The 26,611-nt window shown below is 41.5% G+C and overlaps 2 protein-coding genes across 7 annotated transcripts; one reads left to right on the forward strand and one right to left on the reverse strand.

Annotated features, from left to right (window-relative positions):
- Positions 1-106: 106 nt before the first annotated feature.
- slc16a3b (solute carrier family 16 member 3b) lies at positions 107-10,969 on the reverse strand. Its single transcript, XM_044014414.1, has 6 exons — positions 10,908-10,969; positions 6,836-7,111; positions 6,576-6,719; positions 5,832-6,436; positions 5,155-5,335; positions 107-4,223 (listed from the first exon to the last, which is right to left on the reverse strand). The coding sequence occupies exons 2-6, from the start codon at positions 7,056-7,058 to the stop codon at positions 3,937-3,939; spliced, it is 1,440 nt and encodes a 479-aa protein (XP_043870349.1). The 5' UTR covers positions 7,059-7,111; positions 10,908-10,969; the 3' UTR covers positions 107-3,936.
- On the forward strand, positions 6,989-25,054 carry ccdc57 (coiled-coil domain containing 57). 6 transcript variants are annotated; one of them, XM_044014411.1, is made up of 19 exons: positions 6,989-7,084; positions 13,707-13,867; positions 15,082-15,204; positions 15,665-15,808; positions 16,367-16,475; positions 16,610-16,711; positions 16,797-16,954; positions 17,038-17,112; positions 17,290-17,490; positions 17,585-17,743; positions 17,852-18,014; positions 18,193-18,285; positions 20,315-20,591; positions 21,090-21,175; positions 21,480-21,702; positions 21,867-21,961; positions 22,489-22,623; positions 22,789-22,969; positions 24,405-25,054. In XM_044014411.1, exons 2-19 carry the CDS (start codon positions 13,725-13,727, stop codon positions 24,611-24,613), a joined length of 2,676 nt encoding a protein of 891 aa, XP_043870346.1. In that variant the 5' UTR covers positions 6,989-7,084; positions 13,707-13,724; the 3' UTR covers positions 24,614-25,054. The 6 variants fall into 6 exon arrangements, with proteins under 6 accessions (XP_043870346.1, XP_043870343.1, XP_043870342.1 ...); XM_044014408.1 differs by lacking the exon at positions 6,989-7,084 and adding an exon at positions 12,041-12,109; XM_044014407.1 differs by lacking the exon at positions 6,989-7,084 and adding an exon at positions 12,116-12,281.
- The last annotated feature ends 1,557 nt before the right edge of the window (positions 25,055-26,611 follow it).

The raw sequence follows: 26,611 nt of genomic DNA on the forward strand, positions 1-26,611 counted from the left end.
AATTATGTTCTCATTTATATTTGTTTGTGTATTTTCTCGTGTAAATAAATGAATTACTTGTAAATGTAAAGTGTTGTGACTTTTTAAATGGATGAGTCGGCTTCCCTCAAACACAACAAGACCTTTTATTGCAAATATCAGGTTATGTACAAATATCAGGTTTGATTGTGCCACAAAGGTGCAATGAAGCGACCCTGTATTTGGTGACTGTTAGAATAAATTTGAAAAAAAAAATCTTTTTCTCCACCAAAAATATATTTATTTGGGAACAACTAGCAGTGTATTAGACATTAGTCAGAAGAAAGTGCTAGTGCAGCAGGATGTGCGATACATTTCTTCACCACACGAGTAAAAGCTTTCTAGTATTGGTCTGATGAGCGTTGTATCCAACAGATCTACAAAAAGGCATGGAGCACACATACATCACGGCATCTGGTATCTGAGACACACACAACGCAACATCACAGCAGCGTCCAGTAACAGTAATTGCAAATTCCCCACCCACACCCCACCCCCAGAACAGTGAAGACGATGTAGGGCATATGTATGATCAGCAATAACTACAAATATATTGCACACACAAACCGAGTATCCTGCATACATTGTCATCAGGCGAGTGTTACACACGGCTCATACGACACACACACACGGGACAAAGCAGACAGACTTCGGACTTCAAAGCAATGCGGTTATGCTTTAACAGTTATTGTGTATGTTTTGAGTTGTCCCCCTAGTGGTTTAAAAAAAACAACACATTTCAATAAATACCTGGAATAAATAAAACACAAGAATGTAACAAAGGAAATTGAAAGCGTGAAATGAAATGTTGTGAGCGTGGGATCCAGTGCCTGTACGTGCACACTCACAAGCTGTTGTTTTTTTTTTCCCCTCACTTGTTGCTGTACTTCAGTCATGGGAGTCATGTGATGAGAAATGGTGAGTAATTGTTGGTGAACTCATTTGGAAGAATAATAAAAATCCCCACATTAGATGTGGAGAGGACACCCGAACTAGGTCCATGTGCTGATGAAGGCTGTGATATGATTTTAAAACTGCAGAAAAGGCAGCATGAAGACCAGACTGGGAAAATCAGGGCTGAGAAAGAAAGAATCTGGTGAAAACTGGAACCCCAAAGTTTTTCTGTGTTTGACACAGTAGGAAACCGTAACACCGAAGGGATTGCTTAATTTGCAGCACGTCAAGTATGTGGTGTGGCTTCTTTTAAAGCAACACTGTGGAACATTCGCTGGTTGTTGCTGTGGCAAACACACACCGCGGTGACAGCAGATGTATTCGTTAAAGCTGTAGCGTGTAACTAAAACATAAACAAATATCCGTGACAGCTCATCCATGATGTTCTCCGTGTTTCTCAGAATAACAGTGGTTAGATCTTGTGTTGCCTAGCGATATTCTAGTGAGAGTGAGGTGGCTGCAGCCGGGGTGAAGAATGACTGAAAACACAAACAAGCACCCAGGGAAAGTTTCAGAGCTGGATTCTACTGTTGTAGAAAAATTAAAGAAAAAGGAAACTATCAGTCATTCCGCAGGTTGACGGGACAAATGCGTCATGCCCCCACCTGCCCCTGCTGCTGCTGCCGTATGTACGCTGATAGTATTGCTTCAAAGTGCCCATTTTGTGATGGAGGGGCGCAGCATGCTAACCACTTTACATAGTTTCTGTTCACAAAGAATAAAAAGAGGCAGAATAATAACATCGACAAAGTCAACGCAAAAGTTACGCACCACAGCTTTAACTTGTCGACAACTTACTGGGTCTGACCGGCAATTTGAGCCCTCAAGCCGTACATGGAGAATGAAAGAAGCGCCATTCTCTCTTATTACAAGTCAATGACCCATCAAACAGATTTAAATGTCAATATTGGAAAAAAAAGAAAAAAGTTGGTGTGTTGCTATAACTGCATGTTAAAGGCAAGAGAGAGAGCATGTTGCATTCAATTCAGTTTGGATAAAATCACTTCTCTGCATTTTATTAAACTAGATTTCAGTAGTTTTCATTCTTAACCCCACTTTGTTCCCTTCATTCTCTATTTGGGTCCATGTACACTACTGTGCAAAAGTCTTGGGCCACCAATAGATTTGTTGATTTAGCAATTTTATGACCATATGGTATAACGACGTATCACTTTATTGGAACACATCCAGAGAGTATGTAGTTTTAAAATAACAAATAATAAAAAGAGTGAGAGAAAACAAGTAAAAGAAGCCTCTACAGTTAAACGTGTCAAATATTTTGTGCGACCTCCCCTTAAACTTAAAGCCCTAACTAATAACACCTGTGTTAGTTCTTACTACTTGTCAACAAATATCTGCTGTAAAAAAAAAACAAACCTGCGAATATACAGTGGGGCAAAAAAGTATTTAGTCAGCCACCGCTTGTGCAAGTTCTCCCACTTAAAATGATGACAGAGGTCTGTAATTTTCCTGGAAATCACATTGTAGGATTTTTAAAGAATTTATTTGTAAATGATGGTGGAAAATAAGTTCAACTCAATACTTTGTAATATAACCTGCCAACTTGTTGGCAATGACAGGTCAAACGTCTAATGTAGGTCTTCACCAGGTTTGCACACACTGTAGCTGGTATTTTGGCACATTCCTCCATGCGGATCCCCTCTAGAGCAGTGATGTTTTGCGGCTGTCGCCCGGGCAACACAGACTTTCAACTCCCTCCACAGATGTTCTATGGGGTTGAGGTCTGGAGACTGGCTAGGCCACTCCAGGACTTTGAAATGCGTCTTACGGAGCCACTCCTTCGTTGCCCGGGTGGTGTGTTTGGGGGTCATTGTCATGCTGGAAGACCCAGCCACGTTTCATCTTCTAGGAGGTTTTGGCTCAAAATCTCACGATACATGGCCCCATTCATTCTTTCCTTAACACGGATCAGTTGTCCTGTCCCCTTTGAAGAAAAACAGCCCCGAAGCATGATGTTTCCACCCCCCTGCTTCACAGTAGGTATGGTGTTCTTGGGATGCAACTCTTCCTCCAAACACGACGAGTTGAGTTTGTACCACAACGTTCTGTTTTGGTTTCATCTGACCACATGACATTCTCCCGATCCATACGCTCTCTGGCAAACTTCAGACGGGCCTGGACACGTACTGGCTTAAGCAGGGGGACGACGTCTGGCACTGCAGGATTTGATGCCCTGTCGGCGTAGTGCGTTAGTGATGGTAACCTTTGTTACTTTGGTCCCAGCTCTCTGCATTTTCTAATAATCACTCCCACAGTTGATTTATTCACACCAAGCTGCTTGCCTATTGTAGATTCACTCTTCCCAGGCTGGTTCAGGTCTTCAATTTTGTTCCTGGTGTCCTTCGACAGCTCTATGGTCTTGGCCATGGTGGAGTTTGGAGTCTGACTGTTTGAGGCTGTGGACAGGTGTCTTTTATACAGATAACAAGTTCAAACAGGTTCCATTAATACAGGGAATGAGTGGAGGACAGAAGAGCTTCTTAAAGAAGAAGTTACAGGTCTGTGAGAGCCAGAGATGTTGCTTGTTTGTAGGTGACCAAATACTTATTTTCCACCATAATTTACAAATAAATTCTTTAAAAATCCTACAATGTGATTTCCAGGATTTTCTTTTTCACATTCTGTCTCTCACAGTTGAAGTGTACCTATGATGAAAATCACAGACCTCTGTCATCATTTTAAGTGGGAGAACTTGCACAAGCGGTGGCTGACTAAATACTTTTTTGCCCCACTGTACAAGACCAACGTTCAGTCACACCATTCCAATCCAGGTGCCACTGGTCACAGAGTTTGACCCACATCGAATCAACAACGCTGCTGGTGCCCTGAGACTTTAGCACAGAACTGTATATCACACTGTTAAACACTATTTCTTGTGTGTGTGTGTGTGTGTGTGCACACTTGAGGGCAAAGTTCGTCTCTTGCCTCCGCTCCACTTGTTCTCTATAAAGACGTCTCAGTGTTTGGCTCTCCGCTCTCCTTCATCGGCGTCACCTTCTCCTTCGCATGCTCCCCGTCCTTTGGCTCCTCGTCCCCTCCGTCCCCCACACAGTTCAGTCCCTCTCTCTCGGCGGCGGTCACCGCCATCTCCAGCTTGGCCTGCGGGTCTTCCGGTTTCTTGCTCATGCAAAAGCAGTTTCCAAAGGTCAAAATAAAGGCAGAGAGTGTGACCTCGCAGCCCGCCAACAGGAAGATGTACATGTACTTGTGCGTGGCATCCAAGAGGCGACCTGGTGGGAGAGACCTAGTGTTAACATGGGACTTCTGAAGGGAAACAACATCACTTTACCAAGTAAAACAAGGAGAGCAATGAGAAAACACACCAGGAGGTAACAAGGTGTCATGACTAGAGACTGTGGTACAATCTAGTGTTGGATTAAATGTACCAACTTGTTATAAATGACTACTCTTTAACCAGTTATTGTACTGCCACACCTTCACCTGGTTTACTGTAAATAGTACTTCTTTCTTTCTTGTCTTTGTGATTTCAGACTGACTTTGACGCACAATATCCCCCAGTTCAGATCCGGTTGCGTGTCTGTCTGCTCTTTTAATCTGAGCAGATCATAAAAAGCACCACACAATGTGTTTTGGATACTACTAGATCAGGGGTGTCAAACTCAAATGACCTGAGGGCCAATGAGCATCTAGTTTGGTCAAGTAGGGGCCGACATGGAGAAAAAAAAGTGGTTTAGTAGCCGTGGGCAATATAAGATATTCATTATGATATTAGACAGAATTGCAGAGTAAAAGTGCTTGTTTTGATATAAAATGATTCACAATAGAAACATATTTATGATGCACAAAAATGGAGACTTAAATATATATATATAATAATGATAATAATAATGATAATTGTGATTAAAGCAGCTTAAATGTTGAGTGGAATACATTTAATAAAGCAATGATTACAACCGAATGTCTTATTACTATTATAAAAATATTGCCGGCAAATACATTTAGTCTTATATTCTGTCTCTATTCCATCACCTTGCACAGTGGTGGGCGGGCCGCATGTAATCGATTGGAGGGCCAGCAGTTTGACACATGTGCTCTACATAGGCTTGGTTTAATGTGCATAAACCGATATTAATATTTATTCCCCAGTCAAAGATTAGTACACGTGTCAGATAATTGAATCCCTTCCTATTGTGCTCTAACCTGCTCCAGGAGGTCCCAACAGCACAGCGATAGCTTCCATCAGCAGCACCAGGCCGATGGCACTGGAGAACTTCTCCGTCCCCACGATCGCCATGAGGACCTCGAACTGCAGTGCCCCCACCATGCCGTACGATATCCCGAAGAATATGCAGAAGATCACGAGACCCGTGTAGTCAGTCGCCTGCAGGGAGACGGATAAGAGTTTTTATGAATGTATAACAACTTCAAAGAGGGACGGTGCTGGCGATCTGACACGAACGCCGGAAAATGTCCAGACAATGGGGATAAGACATTTTTCCAGGCTTTACTGTTCACTTGTCAAGAACTCAGCGGGAGATCGCCGGTGTCAGAGGCTTTCACAGCAGCAGGAAAATGTCTGGGACATTCAAGCGAGGGGCGGTGCCCGGGTCGAGCACACAGGAGACAGGACACTGTCCCATATTGCTTGCTGTGTGTTTCCCTCACATGATGAGCTGATGAGCTGTCTTTAGTGCAGCCTGTCTTAGTGAGGAATGGACAGATTCTCAAATGGGTTTACTTAAACACCTTTGAGAAATATGTGTCCCTACATTTCAGCACGTGTGTGAAAGCAGCGACACGACAAACTGGTAAAGACATACTTTTTTAACAGCATATTTGTTATACAGGCCACTGTGGTGTGTGTGCTGCATGGTTACCTGTGATCCCCCTAGGTCGGTGATCCCGTTGAAGATCATCGCAAAGGCAAACAGGTAGATGCATTTGGGTCGCACGGACTTCATGCCAGCTACGAGTCCTGCGAGGGGACGAGCGAACATGTCCACAAATCCCAGTATGGTGAGCAGCAGTGCCGACTGAGTGGCTTCGTAGCCGAGGCCTTTGGCATAGCTGACCACGAACACGGGGGGCACAAACAAGCCCAGCACCATGACCGACGCGGCGATGGTATAGATGAGGAACCCTCGGTCCCTGAACACGCTGAAGTCCAACAGTTTCTTCTTAGTCGCGGGCTTCTTCACTTCCACTGCGGGCATCCCATCCAGCTCATTGGCAGGTTTCTTAGGGGCCAACAGGGGCCTCATAAGGGCGCCACACGCACAGCAGTTGAGCAGTATGCCCCCCAGAATGAGGAAACCCCCCCTCCAGCCATAATTGTACTGGAGGACCTGTCCTAGTGGGGAGAGACAGCACAGCGCCACAGGGCTGCCTGCTGCTGCCAAGCCATTGGCTAGAGGTCGTTTTTCACTGAAGTATCGATTCAGCATTATCAGAGACGGCTGGAAGTTCAACGCAAGACCCAGACCTGGCAACAGACAGAGAGACAGGGAGACAGACAGAGAGACAGACAGGCAGGCCAGGTCAAAGGAAAAAGCGTGACTGAGCAAAACAGTTCAATGAAAATACATAGCCCTAATGCACGAGAGCTATTATGACTGCGATACCTGTTATAACTCCAGTGCAGAGGTAGATGTGTATGATGCTGGTGGCAAACGAGGCGAGAATCATTCCCAACGAGGCAAAGAGCCCTCCAACCATCATCACCGGTCGGCAGCCAAACCTGTTCACCATCACACTGCATAGAGGACCTAAGAGGACACCAATCCATGTATGTGTTATACATGTATGGAGTTAACGGACAAGAGTTACAGTGTGTGTGTGTGTGTGTGTGTGTGTGTGTGTGTGTCGTTTCATCTTGTTCTACCTGTGCCATACAGCATGGCGAGCAGTATCGATGAGATCCAGGCAGTGTCGCTGTATCCGACGTCAAACTCTCGGATCAGCTCTTTGAAGAAGACGCTGACAGCCTTGGGGAAGGCGTAGGAGAAGCCAGTGATGACAAAGCAGCCAAACAGAACTGCCCAGCCCCATCCGCCATCTGGCGCCTTCACCCCACTGGGCCCGTCGTCCAGCGCGACTCCTCCCATGATGCTCTGTGGCTGTTGTTGTTGAGGTCAGTAGCTTTACACAATCTGTGATACTAAAAGAAAAAAGGGGGAAAAGAAATATATTCTTTTATTTACATAGTCTGCTTCACAAGTTTCCCATGTTCTAAAATAAATAAAGGTCAACCAATTTTGGGTTTTCTACAGCTGATAGTGATCTGTAGCTGATAAACCATGTTTAATAAGACATGAAGACAAGTTATTTAATTTAAATAAACATATAATGGTCTTGAATTGGATGGTCGTGACATTGAATTGAATTGTCGCTGTGATTCGATTTCATATATATCTATATCTTTTAAATACAAATAATTTTTGTCATTTCATGAAAAGAACTAAACAAAGACATTTTGGAATATTAGGTTTTTGGGACTTTGCGGCATTCTGAGCACATGGATGTGTAAACTTGACTAGGAAAACTCTGTACTATAGTTTCCAACAAGACAGGCAGCCATAATTACAGAAATGTGCAAAAAAAGAGTCTGTACAGGTCACAGGTCAGAAATCAGCTACTGTACAATTGCAATATAAGCCACTATACATGTTTAGTTTTGGTACAGCGTGTGTGTGTGAGAGGTCTTATTTAAGGTGCAACCTATTTCAAGACTGTGTGAGAGTGTGTGCGTGTGTGTGCCTGTTGTGGAAAGTAGTATACGTGTGCTGCACAGACGAGTAAGTGCTTTGCGGTGAAGAGTGTAAATATGGAAACACAGTGTCCGTGGGGGCAGATTTACTGGTGACTGCCCCTGAGAAAAATTCATACTCAGCCACAGGACGGATATACACACACACACAAGTACAATGAGATTAGCAACTATTCTTCTTAGGACTGTAGGACACAGAACTGACTACCTTAACCATAACCACCAGTGAATGGCTAACCCTAACCTAACCACAATTCAAATCTTAACCCAAACTTGAAATTAGGTCCTCCCACTTTGGGACCAAGGTCAGTGTTTATGCCAGAAAGGGAACAAATATAAAGACACTCATACACTCTGTATATATATGTGTGTATATATATATATGTATGTATATATATATACATATATATATCAGTATATATATGTATATATATATATATATATACATATATATAAACTGACATAGTGCGAAAGGCGGGGTACACCCAGGACAGGTTTCCAGTCCACACAGAGACAAGTTTTTGTCAGTTTTACCACCAAACCTTCAGATGACACACTGCGTACGTACATACACACACACACACTTCATGTCAAGGCGGGAGACACTTATGTAGCACTTATGACATCAATATCCCGTCACAGACAGTGCACAGTGTGTGTTCAATGTGCATACATCATTTCTTTCTTTTTCAACCTGTCCACCAGATGCCAGAGTTTCCCACCCTTTGTCGGTCACCTGATTTGTCCCTTCCCTTGACTCTCTCTCCCCCTCTCTCTCACTCACTCACTCACTCACCCACCCACACCTGTCGTGTTGCTGCCATGCTCCCATTGTGACCCGTGCAACATTCAGCAGCAACCCCCAGTGACCACCATCACCTCCATCCACACTGAAATAGGACTCTTTCATTCCTCACACTCACACACACTCACACACACATAGATGCCGATGAAAGGCAATTGGCACAAATCCTTCATTGTGTTTGTATTACAGTGTATAAGCCTATCAGCAATGGTGCAAAGAACATCTCTAGAAAGCCAGATTTAACAATAGAATAAAACCATAGTTAATACTTGTAAACTTGTTGGGGAAAAAAAGTTGCCTATACCTAAGCATCACATGCGTCTAATCGTTACAGGGCACTAATCTCTTGTGTCCATCTGGTGAAAGTTTAGTGCCATATTCAAACTCTTTCTTCACCAAATCCTGAGGGAAGTCTCTGGCTCATTTGTTGCTAAATCCTCCACTGCATTCACAAGATAATCTACTGTATATAAGTACACTTCCAGACAGCAGACCTACATGTGACACAACTAATGATTAGCCGAGGATCACATGTAGAATCAGCCAACAAACGTTGTACCCGTACACCCGATTTAATGGGGTCTACGAGTCTGCAAGCAGGTGATCTATAATGTACAGTACATTTTTACATGACACGACAATGGCTCTGAATGAATGAAAAGGATGCTCTGAGGTATTCTGACGTATCATGTTCACAAGAATACGAAGGAGGGAACAATTCTGCCTCCAACATGTTGCTCCACTGTGCACGCTGAAAGCAAGTGGTCCACTGTCCAAAAGGTCGTTGGTTCGATCTCTGGGCAAGAAAAAAAAAAGCCTGCCCGAGGGCTGTGTCACTCGTGTGTGAATGGGACGTGTGAGTGATAAACAAAGAGCTAAATATAGCAGCACTGTGTCAATGAGTGAATGTGACTTTGAGTGTTTGGGATGCTATGCACTATAAAAAATTCTGTGCATTTATTATTTGGAAGTGGCGATAACTTGCATTTATATTTGTTTGCAAACAATTTATCACGACAATGTGACATGAGTTTACTTTCCAGCGCACAATATAATTTAGAGTTTAATTCATAAACACACTCTGTTCTATCTTTAAATTGACTTACATTTAAACAAAGTTTCACATCACAATGTCATGTTGCTATAATTGTCTAGGGTGGTTCTCAACTGTAGGTGCCCAGGACCACTGGTGGTCGAAGATTCATTCATTACAGTACGCTATTATTTTTTTTACTTCTATTTACTTTTAAGGATTTATAGTGTAATCATTGAGTCAAGTTATTCCAACATGTTTATTAACATGTTTTATCTTGTAGACAAAATAAAGAGAGAGAAAGAATGTCTGCCCTAAATAATAGAAACACATAAATAATATCTGGGTTTATATGAAAAGACTTTCTGTATACCCTCACATTCATGTGAGTGGAATCCACTAGTAATACGACACTAATGTCAGTAATTTACAAACACACACAGATGAAGAGGAGGGGGACTGAACTGTGAGACAACCTCACACTTGAAGAGCAGACAGAGCAGTTTCAGTCTCAAGGTTACAAAACTAGGAAATGATGAATTCGATGGCTTGTAGTGCACGTACACACGCTCTGACACACCTCTGCGTCATATCCATTTACAAATAACTTTAACAGCATCTCTCTCTCTCACAAACACACACGCGGACTTCATCACCCGGCGACAATCCTCTCTCCTTATATGTGTGCGTGTGTCTGTACGTGATATAACGTTGCGTCACTTTCCTGCGTGTTTTCAGACGAGAATACAGCCAAAGAAGCTCCAGTTTTAAGTCAAAAAGCTTTACCTTCGTTTGTTAGCTGCCTCTTTTTCCTCGTTACGTCTTCTCTGTATAAAAATAGCCCGCTCCCATTTGACCGTGCCGCCTCTGCTACTGCGCTCTCTCTTTGATGTTCATCTCACGGACAGATGTTATATACCGGTGTGTGTGTATGTATGTGTGTGTGTGTGTGTGTGTGTGTGGCGGGCAGACCCCGGTGGTGCCTACGTGACGACCAAGGTGTAATTCCTGTGCATCCCCTATCACCATGATGCCTGACCGGTTCTCTTATCCAGACCGGCAGACAACATCAGCTATATTCAAAATAACACACACACATAATTCATAGCACTCACAAACTAACCCAAAATGTCAATATACGCGGAACATGTTCATCTAGCTACTTGTTCGCCCGCCTGTCACCTGTTACCCTGGCGCACACTGCTACATTATGATGTATATGAAACAGGAAATTAATTCAAAACATGTAGAATGACCGACATGTGAGTAAACATATGTGTATATATACAGACTGGTGGTTAGAAATAATTTGGTATTAGATTAGATTAAAGTAAGAAATCCCACAGTACCTGGTGTGATGCTGTCGTCCACTTTCAGATGCGCTTATCATGTGCGCGCGCCTCCGTCACCGTCTTATTTATCTCGGTGGCGCGCAGACGGGACTGTCTATGTAATGGATGTCTTTAGCCCCGCCCCCTCTACCACTGGTGTGCACGTAGGCATTTAAATCAATCAAGAAATAAAGAAATAAACATAAAACCGCCTTTACGACGTAGTAACACTACAACAAACCAGTAAAACTGACATTAAATGGGGGTCACTCAACAATTAGCTGAAAATGGGTGAAGGTTTTATGTATCTATTTATTTATCATCTTGCTTTTTAAAAAAATATATGACATTTGTTGTTCTGAATGTTGTTGAAATTCTTTGGGCTGTATCATCATCATCATCATCACTATTATTATTATTACATTGTTTGTTCCATGTGTGTCCATTTAGGACTATTTAGGAGACAGAAATTGAATACCATACGCATGTGTTCGTATACATATGTGATTTGCTTTCAAATAAAAATTATTTGATTTTCTCAGCCTTAGAATAAGCAATTTATAAGCCCGGACTATATACTGTACAGTATAGTACAGTATGTACTGTTCTATACTTCACTATACTATACTATAGGTATTTGAAGGAAGGACCTAACAACAAAATGATGTATTTATTTAGGCCCGAAATGTCACGAAATGCACGTCATGCTGCCTCCCAGTGTACTGTAGGAGAGTGTCACATCCACATAACCCATTGTGCTTATCAGCATCAGTCAGGTTAGAACTGCTCTGTGAGGCGTTTTTGATGCCTGGACCAATATAAACATCCGTTTTTGTGTTTCATGTATTTTAGTTACTGATCATCTCATTGTGTGTTTTATGTCCCTTTCCGTGTACCCGACATGGGCGTGCTGTGCCCCAACAATTATCAGCCGCCACACAATGGATCTTAATGTGTATCTTTTTTGTTCGGTCCGTCACTGACGCTGTGGAACAAAGTCGTTAAGTGCAAAAAAAAGCCTCCACTAAACACTTCACTCGGGTATCAAAGAGCCGGGACTGACGTTATGTAACCCAGCGATTATTATTATTCTGATTCTGGAGGACAAGGCACCACTGTGAACGTGGTCAGCCTGCCGGAAAGCGAAGCACAAGAAGGAACCATTGTGTTTCATAACAAGGGGGGCAATTTCTCAGACGTACCGGTTTCCATAGAAACAGGTAGAGCGCTGCGGGCGTGCCAAATTTGTAATTCACTTGTACTGCAGCTTGTTTAATGATGTAATTAATGAACATATCACTTTTAATTGTTCAATCGCTACATGAGGATTTCACCGTTAAGTATGGCGACTTCGGGTACAGAGACTGAAGCTAGCTAAAGCTGCCTGCTATGGTAGGCTAAGCTAGTATGTGTGTTCGCGTATGTATACTTGAGGACCAGTTTGACTCATAAACAAACCATAGGAAACGATAACGTTTTTGGAACGTAAGGATATTTTGGCTCGTCTTCACTTTCTGTCACACCTTGAAGGGGCTGTGCATGGGTTAAGATGTGGTTTAGGGTTTGAGGTAGAATTAGGTTTAGGGTAGTTATAGGTTAGGTTAGGCATTTGGTTGTGGTGGTTAAGGTTAGGGATAAGGCAGTGTATGTGTGTATTTGCTACCTCTTGAAGGCACAGTGTAAGAACTTACCAATCATTTTCATTTGGCAGAAATTTAACATAAAATAGTCATACTTCATTTTTGTTAGTGTATAAACACCTGGTTGTTTGAATGAGGCTTTTATATTTGTTTCTAAATTGTGTATATTTGTTGTTACAGCCCCCTTTGGACAAATTAAACATCTTTTTAAGTTTCTGAGTTTTATGCTCACTGATGGCTGCATAGATTCTCCAACACACTTTGAGGATAATGCACGGAACTTGTAAGGACCTTGTTCTGGTATAAACAATGACATTGTTTTCAGGACCGGTTGTCCTTATAGGGACCAAACCTCAGTTCTAATGAAGCGGAAGCTCATTTCTGAGGTTCTGTTCCGGTTAAGAATGAGGCTTTGGTTTGGCTGTCTAATTAGGGCATTCTAACAATAATAGGCACAAACGTTTCATGGGGCAGGGTCTCAAGTGACAAAAGGGAAACCTCTCATGAATATTTCAATACTTAATTGTGACAAGTCTTGTACTTACTTGCATATCTATTAAATTCAACAACTATATACTCATGCAGATGTTAAATAGGCATACCTACAAATCTCTACAAAATTCTTCTTTAAAAAAATGTCTGCTGTCTTACAGAAAGTACAACTCGTCCTGATCAGGGAGCAGAAGGGCAGATGCTTGAGTCTGTACGTGCGTGGCTCAGTACCGTCATTGTGATGGGCGGTCCTCACAGCTTTTTTATCTTTTGTAGTTGTACATGCTATCTTACAACCTGTCTGTTCTGCTATTATTAGTGACACGTGAGAGTTTTGACAAACCGGCTTTGAAGTTGAAGGTTCTCACAATCACAGTCCTAGCCATTTGACCCTCTCGGTTTCTGCGTCAACTGGACTTGTACATTTCTTGAACTGTATCTGTTTGGTACAAGCTCACATGCCACATTTAGGTTCCATGGAAATAAAAAGTACAAAATATTTTCACCAGTATAATTGCAGTAGACTATATCAAAACAGAAAGTAGAAATTCCATGGAACAGATAATGTGGAATAAATTGTGGTGCACACAAATCTTGTGCATGTCTGTGGAAAAACCTGAGTTGCCTCAGGACAAAAGCTGAGTCAAATAATTCACTGAATGTTGATGTATTCTGTGTTTCACAGGTAAATCCTAGTACCATTATGCAGTCACATGGGGACAGTGGATTGGATCTGGAGGCCCAGCTGGCACGAAAAGAGAGGGAGTGGAAGGAGCTCCAGGCTGTAAGAGTTAATCAGCTGGAGAAGGCCTTCATAAAAGCCCAGGAGGAATGTTCCACCCTCCGGTATATGTCCCTCTCATTTTAAAGTAACAGTAAATGTGGATTTCCTTGTTGAAAAGTTCAATGGCATCTGTCTCCATCTCAAAAAAGGAACAGGAGGGAAATAATCTATACATTCAACTTTGCTCATAGATTTTGCCCCATGTTCATGCCAAACTTTCCTCATTAAGGCCCCTTTTGTCTGTGTAAATGTTTGTATATCTGGTGGATGTGAGGCTCACTTTATTTATTACAGTCATTTTGAAGGTTGGCATTTGATCAAATAGAATTAAACACAACCCTTGCAGTAACCGACATAAAAATGACATATTTTACAACCTTCCCTTGCTAGTTTATAGATACCCGTTGGCTTCTGTTTCAGACCACAGTCAGGTGCTTAGAGCAGCCCACGAGTGTTGAGTGTTACCACAAAGTGTGAAGACTCAGCTGGGGAAGTCTCAGCAGCTGACATTTCTTGACCTGCCTTAAAAGCCCTAGTGGCAGTGGGTGTTAAGTGAGACTGAATGCAAATTACTACAGTAGACAAATTGTCCACAATTACTCTTCATTGCTCTTCTATTTTTTATTTATAGAATTATACATATCAGTGCAATAACATTTAAAAAAACAGACGTATAAAAGATATATGATTTCCCCTGAGGAATACATTAATATATAATGTATACATATATAAAAAATTATATAATGAAGTCTCCAATAAATTAAAAGGATACCTGTTTAACATGACACCAGCTTGAACTCTGTAAGTGTTGAGCCAAGTTACAAAAGTCAGCCAGCAGTAATGGTATCAGTCCACACAGATAGGTCGCTTTGGCTCTATTTGTGCAAGTTTGGAAATATGTGTCAAAGATAATTGTCTCCAAACAAATACAATGTACGTTGGCCAAGAGAATACCATTTCATTACGAGCCAGCAGACTTATCTGGACAGACATGTTGCTGTTGAAATGTTTAAATGGCTTTCTTCAATGGCATCAGCCACACAAACTGAACACGGCACACCTTCATTGTACTGGGGTAGAGAGAAATTTCTCAGAGACAAATATCTCAGTCTGAGCATAAAAAAAAAAAAAAAATCTGATATCAAAGATTTAAAAAAGATGATAAAGAGCCATTTGCAATTGGCTGAGCACGTTGAAGTTGTGTCCACTGAGCCAGTTTGTTGTGGCTCAAATGAGGTCATACCCAGTTACTTGTTTCAATTGCTTCAATTGTCAGAGAACATTACCAGCAACTGAAGGAAGACTTCCAGTTCAACTTGGCCATCCTAGATGAACGAGACAGAGAGTTGGAGAAGTATGACATCATAACTGCCAGAGCTCTGGCTGCAGAAGACAAAAGGTATTTGTATTTGGCCCTCTTAGGTGTCTGTGTTGGTATCCGTGGTATCTGTGTTGATTCACATTAACCCTGGCAATAGTTATCTCATGTTATTGAATCAGTAGCAAATGGACTTGTACATTTCTTGTAATGTATCTGTTTGGTACTATCTTGCGTGTCACATTTAGGTTTAAATGTAAGTAACAGGTTTATCACAGGTCTTTATTACATGACTGCATAACTTATAATATTAAATATTAATATTAAAGGCAGTGCTGAGGTGTGTATGAAGTATTGTATGACTCCATTCTGACTGATTTTTCCAGGTTAAGCAGTTAGTTCAACTTAGTACATTTAATCAATTTTGTTTGACATCTCAACATGAAATAATGCTCATCACTACTGAAGCTAGACACAAGAAGAACTGTGAAGTATGTTGACATTAGTCAACCAACTCTGAAAGATTTCTGTCACTTTGCAGGCAGAGGGAGCTAAACCAGCTCCACGCACACATCGCCACGCTGGAAGAGGAGTTAGCCAGAGAGGCTGAGGAGAGGCAGAGGGAGAAGCGGGAGAGTCAGCATGCTGCTGAGCAGCAGAGTTTGCAGATGCAGGAACTGAAGCGGTGAGTCGGGTGGAAGAAAGTCCGAATAGATAGAGACAAAAAAGCATAGCGATTAAGTGTGTCAGCACATTTTGTCATCATCAACCAGTGACACCAGTCAGTGAGACTAGTCTTTGGAATGTAGACAGGATTTCAGCTGTGATAGCAGGTGGGGGTGGAGTTTTGCTACATCGAGGGCGGGATCTTTTTAGCACCACAGAAGTGAGTGTGAGGATAAGTCGAGTGATGTAGATTACACTGTGGCACGAATAAATAGCTTTAGCATTTTTAAACATTTTATTCACTTGAATTAAGGGCTCTTCGTCATACAGGAATAGACTCTGATAGTTTCAAGAAAAATGTCAGTTGTTGTGTTTGTTTGCCACAGATCGATCATTGAGGAACTCTCTGACCTGCTTAGCCTGATAGGGTGAACAGTGTGTCACTTCAGTGTGTAATTCAAAACCTTTAATCTCTCTCTATCGCTCTCCGTCTCTCTATCTCTCTCTATCTCTCTCTCTCTCTTTTCAACTCTTTCTGTCTGTCTCTGTTGTTGTGCATGTGTGTGCCGGATGGTAGCTCCATGGCTGGCGAAATTCAAAAACAAACAGAGGAGTATGAGATGGTGAAAGTGGATTTGCAGTGCAAAATAAAAGAACTAGAGGGAGAGATGACCTTGCAAAGACAGGTGAGCACACACCCTTGTGCAGATGAGCATGCAAACATAGTGTATAGTAAACAAACTAGAGTTTGGCATGGTACCCTCATGCACGTAGGATGAATTGTATGTAATAATCTCTGAAGACGACTCTATTCTGATAGGAGCTGACAGCAACCTTTGACAGAGAGCTCAGGCAGCGGGAACAGGAGATCAACTTGAAAATGGATGAGATGTGTGCTCTGGTGATGTCTCACAATCTCAAGGTGAGGAAAGGATTGTGTGTTGGCGTGATGGTATGTCGTCATTATTTGTTGCTGCATGTGTGTGTGTATTTGTGCTCTTGTCTAGGTAAAGCTCCTATCTACAGAGAATGAAGTTCACTGCCAGGCGCAGGTGCAGGCCACAGAGGCTCTCAAAGCGTCTGAGGAGTTTTATCAGCGGCTGCAAAGCCAGCTCAAACACAGAGACCGTGAAATTAAAGACATAACTGCTGTCAAAGACCACAGGTATGCACCTGTAATGGTTTTGTGCCGGTGTATGTTGACTTGATTGGTGTTTTAGTTGAACTGCAGGCTATTTTCTGTCTCAGGATAAAGGTGCTGAAGGACGAGGTGAAAAACCTGGAGACTAAACTGAAAGAGATAAAGGAGGACTACATGAAAAAGTCAGTCACTGATAACAATACTTCCTCATGTAGTCATAGCCAGCTAGTGGCTCAGTAGTAGCCCTGAGTAAAAGAAAAAAAACAAGTTTGTGCCTGTTTCTAACATTCAGATATAGTGGTAATAAATGCTGTTACCGCCAAATCAAATTGTCTTAATAACATGATGGATCTGTCAAGATATGAGAGTTTGGTCCAAACTCTGAAGGAGTGTGATGTACGACTCGAGGCTCAATATCAGGCCCACACAGAGAAGCTGCAGGAGGCTGAGAGACACATTGCTAAACTAAAGGACAGAATGAAAGTCCTGGCAGCACAGGTACGCTGCACGGAGAAAGAACAGCGAGAGGCCTTGGAACAGAAGGATAAGACAATCCAGAGGTGAGACAGACAATGATGAAGAAAAAATCAAACATCACCATATCAATATTACCTTGAGAACCTGTGATGTGTGCATATTTTTGTGTTCTCAAAGGCTTTGCATAGAGGTAGAAACAACACGGACTGGCTGGGAAAAGTATATGAGTAATGTCTCCAGTGAGATGGTTGCCAAGGATAATGAGATGATCGCCCTCCAGGACAGAGAATCCAGAGTTAGGGCTGAGCTTGAGAGGAGCAGGGAGGACACAGAGAGGTGAAAACACTGGATAATACAAACATTTGAATGTGATAACAAAAACAAAGGAAGAATCTTAGATATCAGCTATATGACCAAGTCTAAAAGGTCTGTTTGTATTGTCAGGTACAAGCAGCAGCTGTGTGATGGTTTGAAGAGAGAAAATGCTTTGGAGCAGAAGAAAGTCCAGGTGGAGCTGGAGTGGCAGAAACACTGTGAAGACATGAAGGCCAAAGTCTACCTCGCCAATGAGAAGCTAATACAAGAACTGACGCAAGCTCGAGATCAGGTCTGCCTCTCAAACCTTTCCTATAGATGTGTGATAACATTGCTCTGTGTGCTCTACTTCTGCTTGAGTTTGTGACTTCAGGAATATTTTAGAAACAGAAAGAAGTGTAGCTTTTACCTCCTGCTTAGAATGCAATCAAAAGTGGTCCGAGTCAAGGCTTCATTTTGATCTCTGTCAGGCAAAAGCCGAGCTGAAGGAGAAAGAACAAGAGCTACAGGAAATGACTGCCTTACTACGCTGTGTGAAATCGGAGAGAGACCAGGCAATTCAAGTAAGAATATCTCCACCTTACACTGTGCAGGTTAACAGAACTATTAAAAACTACTACTCTTTATAAACCTACACATAAATAAAGCAAACAACCAACTTAAATAACAAGGGACAATTACTGACTGAGATACTGACATGGTATAAATAATTGCATTCTACGTAGCGGTACATGTTTTCTGGATCTAGTTTCTGCACCAAAGTGTCCACTAAGCCCACTACTTTTCCATTTTTTATCGAGCCCCTTGCCCAGGCTCAGAGAGGAGGTTGCTCTGGAGTGGAATAGATGTGGGAAGTGTATAAAACAAATTGTTTCTATACGCAGACGACGTCCTTGTTTCACTTAAAAATCCTGAATCTGGTATCCTACTGCTTATGAACATCCTGGGAATGTATGGGAAATATTCTGGTTATACACTTTGCGCCTTCAAAGCAATTGATGGATAGGCACCAATTTAATTGGCACCAATCGCAACTTAAATATCTTGGTGTCTTACTGACAAAAAAACTTTCTCAATTACATGATGGTAATTATGAACAGATAAATAATAAAATATATGATGATCTGTGTAGGTAGAGCTTGCTCCTCCTCGACCTCTGTGGTAAAATCCGGACAATCAAAATGAATATTCTCCCAAGGTTATTATAGCTATTCTCAGCACTTCCAGTAAAGGTTCCTGCAAAACAATTCAGATAGCGGGATAAACATTTTTCAAGGTTCATCTGGAACAATAAACAACCAAGGGATTGAAAATGGGATCGTTACAAACATTAAGACTCTTAATTCTACTCCAATGTGTGGATATATGTATTGTGAACTATACCTATGCTTTTCTTATTTTCAAAATGTGTGTACTGGCATGTCCTAGCCCTCTTTTGTTTGTTTGTTTCTTGTTTTATGTTCATATATAACATATATTCAAATTAGTCCCAAAATAGATCCTTGAGGAACACCTGTTGTTACTATCAGAGGTGCAGACTACTAATTGTCTATGGGCTTATAGTACATTCTTCCAGTCAAATAAAATCATTAAAACTTGTAAAATTTAGTTTCCCATTAAATAACCATACGTTATTGTTTTTATTTTCTATTTTTTTTTCTCTTCCCAGTCTTTGATACAGACACTAGATTATCCAGGGAGAAATACTAGCTCTGGCACCAGTTCAACCTCCTTCTAGGAACAGCGTTGCAGAGTGTCTTAAAGGTCCCTCAGCAATGACAGCAACTCAGAATATCTGCAAATGATCTTCCTCACGATTATCAGAAAATAGAGAGCCGTGGTATGGAGGCAGTCACGCTGGAGAGAATTATGACCTTTGACAGCCCACCAAACCAGCTGATGCCCCACAGTTGAATTTAGAGTTGTCCTATTATTTACCTTTGGCCTTTTCCTTTGAGTGTCCTGAGTGGTATGATGGCCTTTCTGTTCGGCTTAGTGCTTCCCAAACATACCAGACCTGCTAAGCTCCACTGGCACCCAGAGGAAAAACATTCCAGGGTCCTGGCTGAGTTTGGTGGGCTGGTTAGATGATTTATCAGTGTTCTGTATTTATTTGGTGGTGTGTGTAAGTACTCTTTGTATTGGAATAAATATCATTTTAAAACAGTTGTTAAATATGGATAGCTTCATTTTGGGTGCCTAAATATACACTTTTTGCTCAATATCTCAGTCTACAAATATAGAAAACGGTATCGAGCCTCACTTGTAGGGGAATCAAGTTTCTACTGTCCATCGACCGCATATAGACATTTGAAGAAGACAAATCTTAAGTGTTATGGTATTTTGGAATCAAATGTGCACACAGGCAAGGCAGATATCAGATAAAAGTTTATGAAATAAGAACATTACATTACATTACATTACATGTCATTTAGCAGAAGAACAAAAATTAGAAAAAGGAAAAAGGAAAGACCTAAATTAATACAGATTAAATAAACAAAGCCAGTGTTATGTTTTGATATGTCTAAAGTGACTATAAATGCTGTCCCTGAATCACTCTGATCAAATGAGTGTCTACTTATCCACAAACAGGGTCTCACACCAACGTCGGACTCCCTGGCATCAGAGCAGATTTGTCGTATGCGGGAGCAGAACAGCGTTCTACGGGCTGTGGTTGCTCAGATGAGGAAAGACATGGAGCATCTCAGCCATCCCACAATGCTCTCCCGGGCCCAGCCACAGGCCTTGTTTCCTCAGCCATTTCAGCATCCACCTGTTGACACGTCCATCACCTCTGCAGCTAAATCCCAGATGGCAACAGAACCACCTTCCGAACCCACTGACATCACGTCCAAAGTCAGCCATGCAGGTGTGGACAATACTCTTTCACACAAACATGGGTATATTAATGATTTTCAACATTTTCAGTTAAACAACAACTTAGTACTAATGTGTAATTTTCAAAACAAAATGGATCCAGCAACTAGTGATTTTGCAAGTTAAGGTCAACTACCATCTGCTTAGACCTTCCATTAATCAACAGACATGCAGCCATATTTTAGTTTGTTGCTGACCACTCATGCAGCAAGGAAATTGTGTTATAAGTGCCATAATTCTGAACATCTCAAAGCCTCATTCAGGTGGTCTTCCATGATACTAAAATCAATACCATGCCAATTATTATGGTTAATTTTTATTTGTATAGTGCCAAATCACAACATACATTATCTCAAGGCACTGTACATAGTAAGGCAGAAACCTTTATTATTGTCAGTCTTAACAATCCTTTCTTTTAGAATGTCTTTTTATTTTTCTATTTGTTTTTCTTCGCTATCATTTACACTTTCCCCATTTGGTCGATTTTTAGAGGGTCGTGCCGAAACCTCTTTAATGAAGAAGCAGCAGAACAAAGTGGCACATATTGAGGCTGCTGTCACCAACACCATGCAGAAGGTACTAAAGGAAAGAATGAAAGTAGTATAACTTGTATCCATGTGACTGTCTGGACCATATGTCTGGAAGACAAGTCTCTTAGATGAACCATGTCTCAACATACAAATGTCACAAATCCCCCTCGTCTTGAATGTCAATATTAAATTACCAAAGTTAAAATTGTGTTCTGTGCCCTTTTACTGTGTGCCACACATCTTCCCTCTCTACTTATTTCCTGTCTTCGTCTTGGCAGCTTGAATACAGATATTGTGTAAGTGAGAAAAGTATGTCAGTTTCTTCAAGTTTTATCTTGCTCTCCCTCCAGAATGCACGGGTGCAACAGCTCCAAGAAGAAAACTTGTTCTTACGGCAGCAGCTAGCCTCAGGTTTGGCTGAAGATGTCTCACACACTAAAGGCAACCATCCTATTTTACATAAGAAGCTGAAGCAGGCGGCATCTTGCATTGCTCGTCTGAGCAGAGAGAAGCAGCAGCTGATAGAGATTGGCAATCGCCTTCGTGCCGAGATCACCACAGCTGGACTACAGGGTACAACAACAACAACATTTGTCCTATTTCATTGATGTTATTACTGTCTGAAGCCATCATTTCTGTCCCACTGTGCGCAAGGACAGGAGGAAGCATAATAAACTGAATCTAATTAAGTTGTCTAATTCACTGGAATGCCCTCTGCAACACTGTCTGTCTAACAGAACCCATGGAGCCAGAGAAGGACACTGAGGAACAACAAGAGCAACTTGACCGGCTGTCTGCTCTGGAACAACTTCAGTACCAGCTCACCACACAGGTACGTGTGGCCTAATACTAATAATAATAATCCTTCAAACGCTTAATTGACGTATTATGACATGTGCTGTTCTCTGCTGATGTAGAAATACCCTTGAGCGTGACAGGACATGAGTCAGCCACTGTGAGAGGAGCGGCACAAAGTGGGCGTGTAGTGTTGCTTTACCAGTTATGTCAGTGATGCAATTTGATGTCAGTGAACTAATTATGGCTTAAATTTCTATACATATTTTAAAGTATTCTATACATATTTTTAAACTGAATTTGTGTTTTTGTGCCCACTACTCAATTCATATAAATACAGAGAAGACTATAAATACAAACCATTTTAATCATATAGGATATTACACAAATATTGGTATAATAGTCCATGAGTGTGGCCAACTGGGGGATAACATGAACAGCTGATGTGCTCAGAGACACCAAGATGATGTGAAAGAAGTTAGAGGTAGAAGGAATCATGGTGCAAGTATTTATTTCACCACTAGAGAGCGCACTGGGTCCACTTGAATGCACTTCTGCTTTCAGGAGCTGCAGTATGCCTTGAGGCAGGCGGCTCGCACTGATGCAAAACAGCTTTCCCCGATAACCGAGAACCACGGTCCACCCAGAAACGGTACAGCCAACGCGAGCCACAGTCACAAAACCACAGACACATCTGAGGTAAGAGCAGTGTCTTAAATACAGCATTAATAGAGAAACAACAACAGACTGCTTAATTCACTCCTCCCATTGAATCATTAAAATATTCATATTTTTACATTCACATTTAAGATTAAAGTGAAGCATTTTAACATGAACTCACTGCCCTACTCACGTGTTCTCCAGAGCTGCAAGAACAAAGAAAACTCTCCTCCGCCCAGCCAATCACAGAGCTCACTGGATGCAGGGCCTCAGCCCCGCTCAAACCTGTCTAATGTACAGTTTTCTTCAGTGGATTCACTGCAATCGCTAAAGGAGCTGTGGGCAAAACTTGACCATGTAAAGAGTCCATCTACTTTCTCAGAAGGTAACCAAATGTGGATGTTTTAGACTGATACCCTTAGACTGATGTAACAAGCTTTTATCATAATGCACAGCTGTTTGCAGACTAATGCCGTGCATCATAAAGTCACATCCATGGAAACTGTTGAGATCTTAATTTGCGTCATTGCTCATTTTATCCCTTTTCCTGTTGAGCAACCACACATGTGAACTTGAAGTAACCACAGTAGCAGATCATAGTATCTGTGAGGACTAGAGTCTGGTGAGTGGATATATGGATTCAGTTTTAATGCATGCTCTGGGATATTAGGAAGATACAGGTCCCTGTACAACTACTATTCGCTAATGTTTTACTATAAAGAATCTTAAAGGCGGCTAAGTCTGAGCACAGGTGATTTAATAGATGTGTCTATCACCACTAATATCATACACAGTAGCAACAGAATATCCCTCTGACGAAATACAGCATACGACCCTTAAACCCAGACTGACCACCTTGGCAATGGGTGACTGAGTGCAGGACAGATTCAAGGGTTGTTGCCCACTGTGTGGTGACAGTTCCTGGTCAGCTCTGCTGAGACCAGTTTCCCAACCGGAGCTTAAGCCAGATCAGGCAGGAACTCCGTGATAAGAAACATTGTACCATCAAATAATTGTGAAATCTGACATTTCACAATTACATATAATAATTGTACTGGCTGGGTCAAAAGGTTTATTCCTCATATAATCAGATGTATGAAAATAAAACAACATAAAGTCTTCTTTTATTGCATTGTTATACTAAGAGTTTAGTATATTTGCTTCAAAATCCAGCCCAGCCTGTCTAAGAGTCATTAAAAATGTATTTGTACACTCTCTAGCCACTTTATGTGGTACAACTTGTTCAACTGCTTGTTAATGCAAATATTTGATCAGCCAAATAAATGGCAACAAATTTAGGCATGTCAAGTTCAGCCAAAGCCTCGGGATGGGGGAAAGAAAAGTGATTTAAGTGGCAGGTGGCTTGAGATGATAGAGAGACAACAGTGACTCAAATAAGTACTTGATACATCCAAGGAATGCAGAAGACCATCTTAAACCTTAAAGCAGATGGGCTACAGCAGAGGAAGACCATGCTGGGTACTAAGCGTGCCATTTTATTAGGTGTCCTGTGTACCTAATAATACCTGAGTGTATGTTTTCTACACGGTCTCTTTCAGAAGAGAAATGATAAGTTGAGTACACTAAGAGATGTCAGCATGTTGAAATGTCCTCCACAATGAATGACATTTAAACAAAACAGTAGAAACTGTTGCTATGAATTATGTCAGGTTTTGCAACATAAAGGACACATGCACAGGAGGATGTTATTTAAGCACAGTTTATGCTCTTGTCAAGTTCAATTATAGGTTTAACCTGAACAAAGAATGCAAATGATAACATGTCATTAATAAATGTACCTATCCTGTTTGCATCTAAAGGTAACAGTGAGCTCAGTGTGCGGGAAGTCGCCGAGCCTGGTGGTGCTGAAGTCCAGATGGCGGTGCATGGCATAAGTGCCCCCATTCATAGGCATTCCCAAACGGAGGTCCAGCAGAGGACGGACAGCGTTAAAACTCCATCAAACACTACCAAGACCCGCAGACCTGGAGCGTCTGGCAAGATCAGAAACTACAGTGTTAAAGACTGACACACACAAGCAGGGCAGTTTGTTAGTATGCTGGTCATGTCTTACTCAGCCTGACAACAGTTGTACAAAATCTTCAATGGCTCTGCTGAAGCCTTGCAAAGCCGGGCACCGTCGTATTTATCTCGGCAACAGTTTCCTAACAGAAAAGTGTACATTGCAGATTTGAGGCATGCAGTCGATGACGTTTCTTTACTTCGAGTTTTCTCGATAACTAGACAATCATAGGATTGCACATGTTCATTGTAGTTTTAGCTGGACTCATACTGAGAGATAAAGATTAGGATAAGACTTTGTCCCAGTAATCTCTAATCTGTCTCTACACCAGATTCATAAAAATAAGTGAACTCAAATGTGTGAAGAACTGTTTATATTTGACATATAGTCTCTGTATTTTTGTATCCATTTTCTATGTTTTATTTTTTTGGTAATGAACTTTTCACATTACATTTTTGTTTTCTATTGTTTCCCTTAAAAAAAAGAAAGAAAAAAAAGCCACGACCAGTGCCTGCAGTTGGATACAGATTGCACATGGTAGAAGTTTGCCTTCAAACACACCAAGTAGGTTTTGTTGCCTTAATCTAACCCAGGGGTGTCCAACTCATTTTAGTTCCCACATCTGGGTCACATAACATGCAATTTGATCTCAAGTGGGCCAGACAAGTAAAGTAACTATAACTATAAACATTTAATGAAGTATCTTTTTACAAAACAAATAATGAAACAAACAAAAATAAGTGCAATTTCAACAATATTATGCCTAAATGTACCGTTTATACATGTGCATTACAACTTACAACACATTGACATTTTCAAAAATTCATCCTATATGTTTGACACCTCTGATCTAAAAAAACAGTGACTCACTCTCACTCATCTTCTACTGCTTTATTCTCCACATGAGGGCCACGGGGGGCGCTGGTGCCAATCCCAGCTGACACAGGGCAAAATGCCAGTCCATCACAGGGCCACATAGAGACAAACAACCATCCAACTCTCTCACTCACACCTACGGTCAATTTAGAGTGTCCAATTTGCCTAATCCCCAAATCTGCATGTTTTTGGACTGTGGGAAGAAACTGGAGAACACGGACATAGTGACGGTAGCAGCGGCAGCAATGACAGTGTATGTTTCAGATTAGTAGTGTGGTAGCAGGCATACAGGTTTGATACAGCAAAAGGAAAAAGGGTGTGTTGGTTGTGCGTTTGCCGTGAGAACAGTATAGTATCTGTCACGTGAGCGTAGCAGCAAGCAACGCTGTTCCGCCTACTAACTAAAGCTGTCTATGAATTTTCTATGAGATGTTTCATATTTCATAAATTGTGGTTTTTATACAGAAAACCATTTCTGTCCGACACAACTTCTACACTTGGTTTGTAAATAGAGGATGCTTTGTTTGATTACAGTCAATAACCCCATGTATTTGTTCATTGTTGACATTATTGATTGTAGGGTCACAGTGTGCTGTTAAAGCTTATCACGGTGTTGCTTCAGTAGGTCAATGGCAAAGGAAAGGGATGCTGCTGGAGAAGATCATGCTATGTGAAGTGATGAACTCCAGTAACCCTCTAAGAAGTCAGACGAGCTTTCCTGGCTACGTCATCACTGTGGCCCCGCCCTGTAATCACCCTATCTCCCAGCAGCACCCTCCCACCAACTGTGATTGGATTAAAACTCACACCCCCACCATGTGATTGGCTAATTCTTATGCTTTCCAGAAAACCCTCCTCACTGGTAACCACGTGTGCTGAAGAAGCAGCACTTTCACACTGTAAAGATATGTCAGTGTGAGTGTGAGAGATAGTATGGATGTGATAAAGCATCAAAGACCTTTGTTTGAAGGCAGGGAGTTAATGAATGTCATTAGACTCAATGTGGACTATTTGTGTATGTTTTATACATAAATGGTCCAAATATGGTTTATATTAGGGCTGGTGGGTGTCAATAAAACACATATTATTACTGTGTGTTTCACATGGTCAGTTATGCAGAAATCAATG

Source organism: Solea senegalensis, linkage group LG18, assembly GCF_019176455.1.
Source record: "Solea senegalensis isolate Sse05_10M linkage group LG18, IFAPA_SoseM_1, whole genome shotgun sequence".
NCBI classification, from domain to species: Eukaryota; Metazoa; Chordata; class Actinopteri; order Pleuronectiformes; family Soleidae; genus Solea; species Solea senegalensis.

Coding starts and splice junctions, on each gene's coding strand:
- ccdc57 (XM_044014407.1), top strand. Junction 16,712..16,796: donor TGATGTCTCACAATCTCAAG/GTGAGGAAAGGA, acceptor GCTCTTGTCTAG/GTAAAGCTCCTATCTACAGA. Junction 20,592..21,089: donor GTCCAAAGTCAGCCATGCAG/GTGTGGACAATA, acceptor GTCGATTTTTAG/AGGGTCGTGCCGAAACCTCT.
- slc16a3b (XM_044014414.1), bottom strand. CDS start 7,058: ATGGGAGGAGTCGCGCTGGACGACGGGCCCAGTGGGGTGAAGGCGCCA. Junction 6,437..6,575: donor CTGCACTGGAGTTATAACAG/GTATCGCAGTCA, acceptor GTCTGTTGCCAG/GTCTGGGTCTTGCGTTGAAC. Junction 5,336..5,831: donor CCGACCTAGGGGGATCACAG/GTAACCATGCAG, acceptor GTCTCCCTGCAG/GCGACTGACTACACGGGTCT.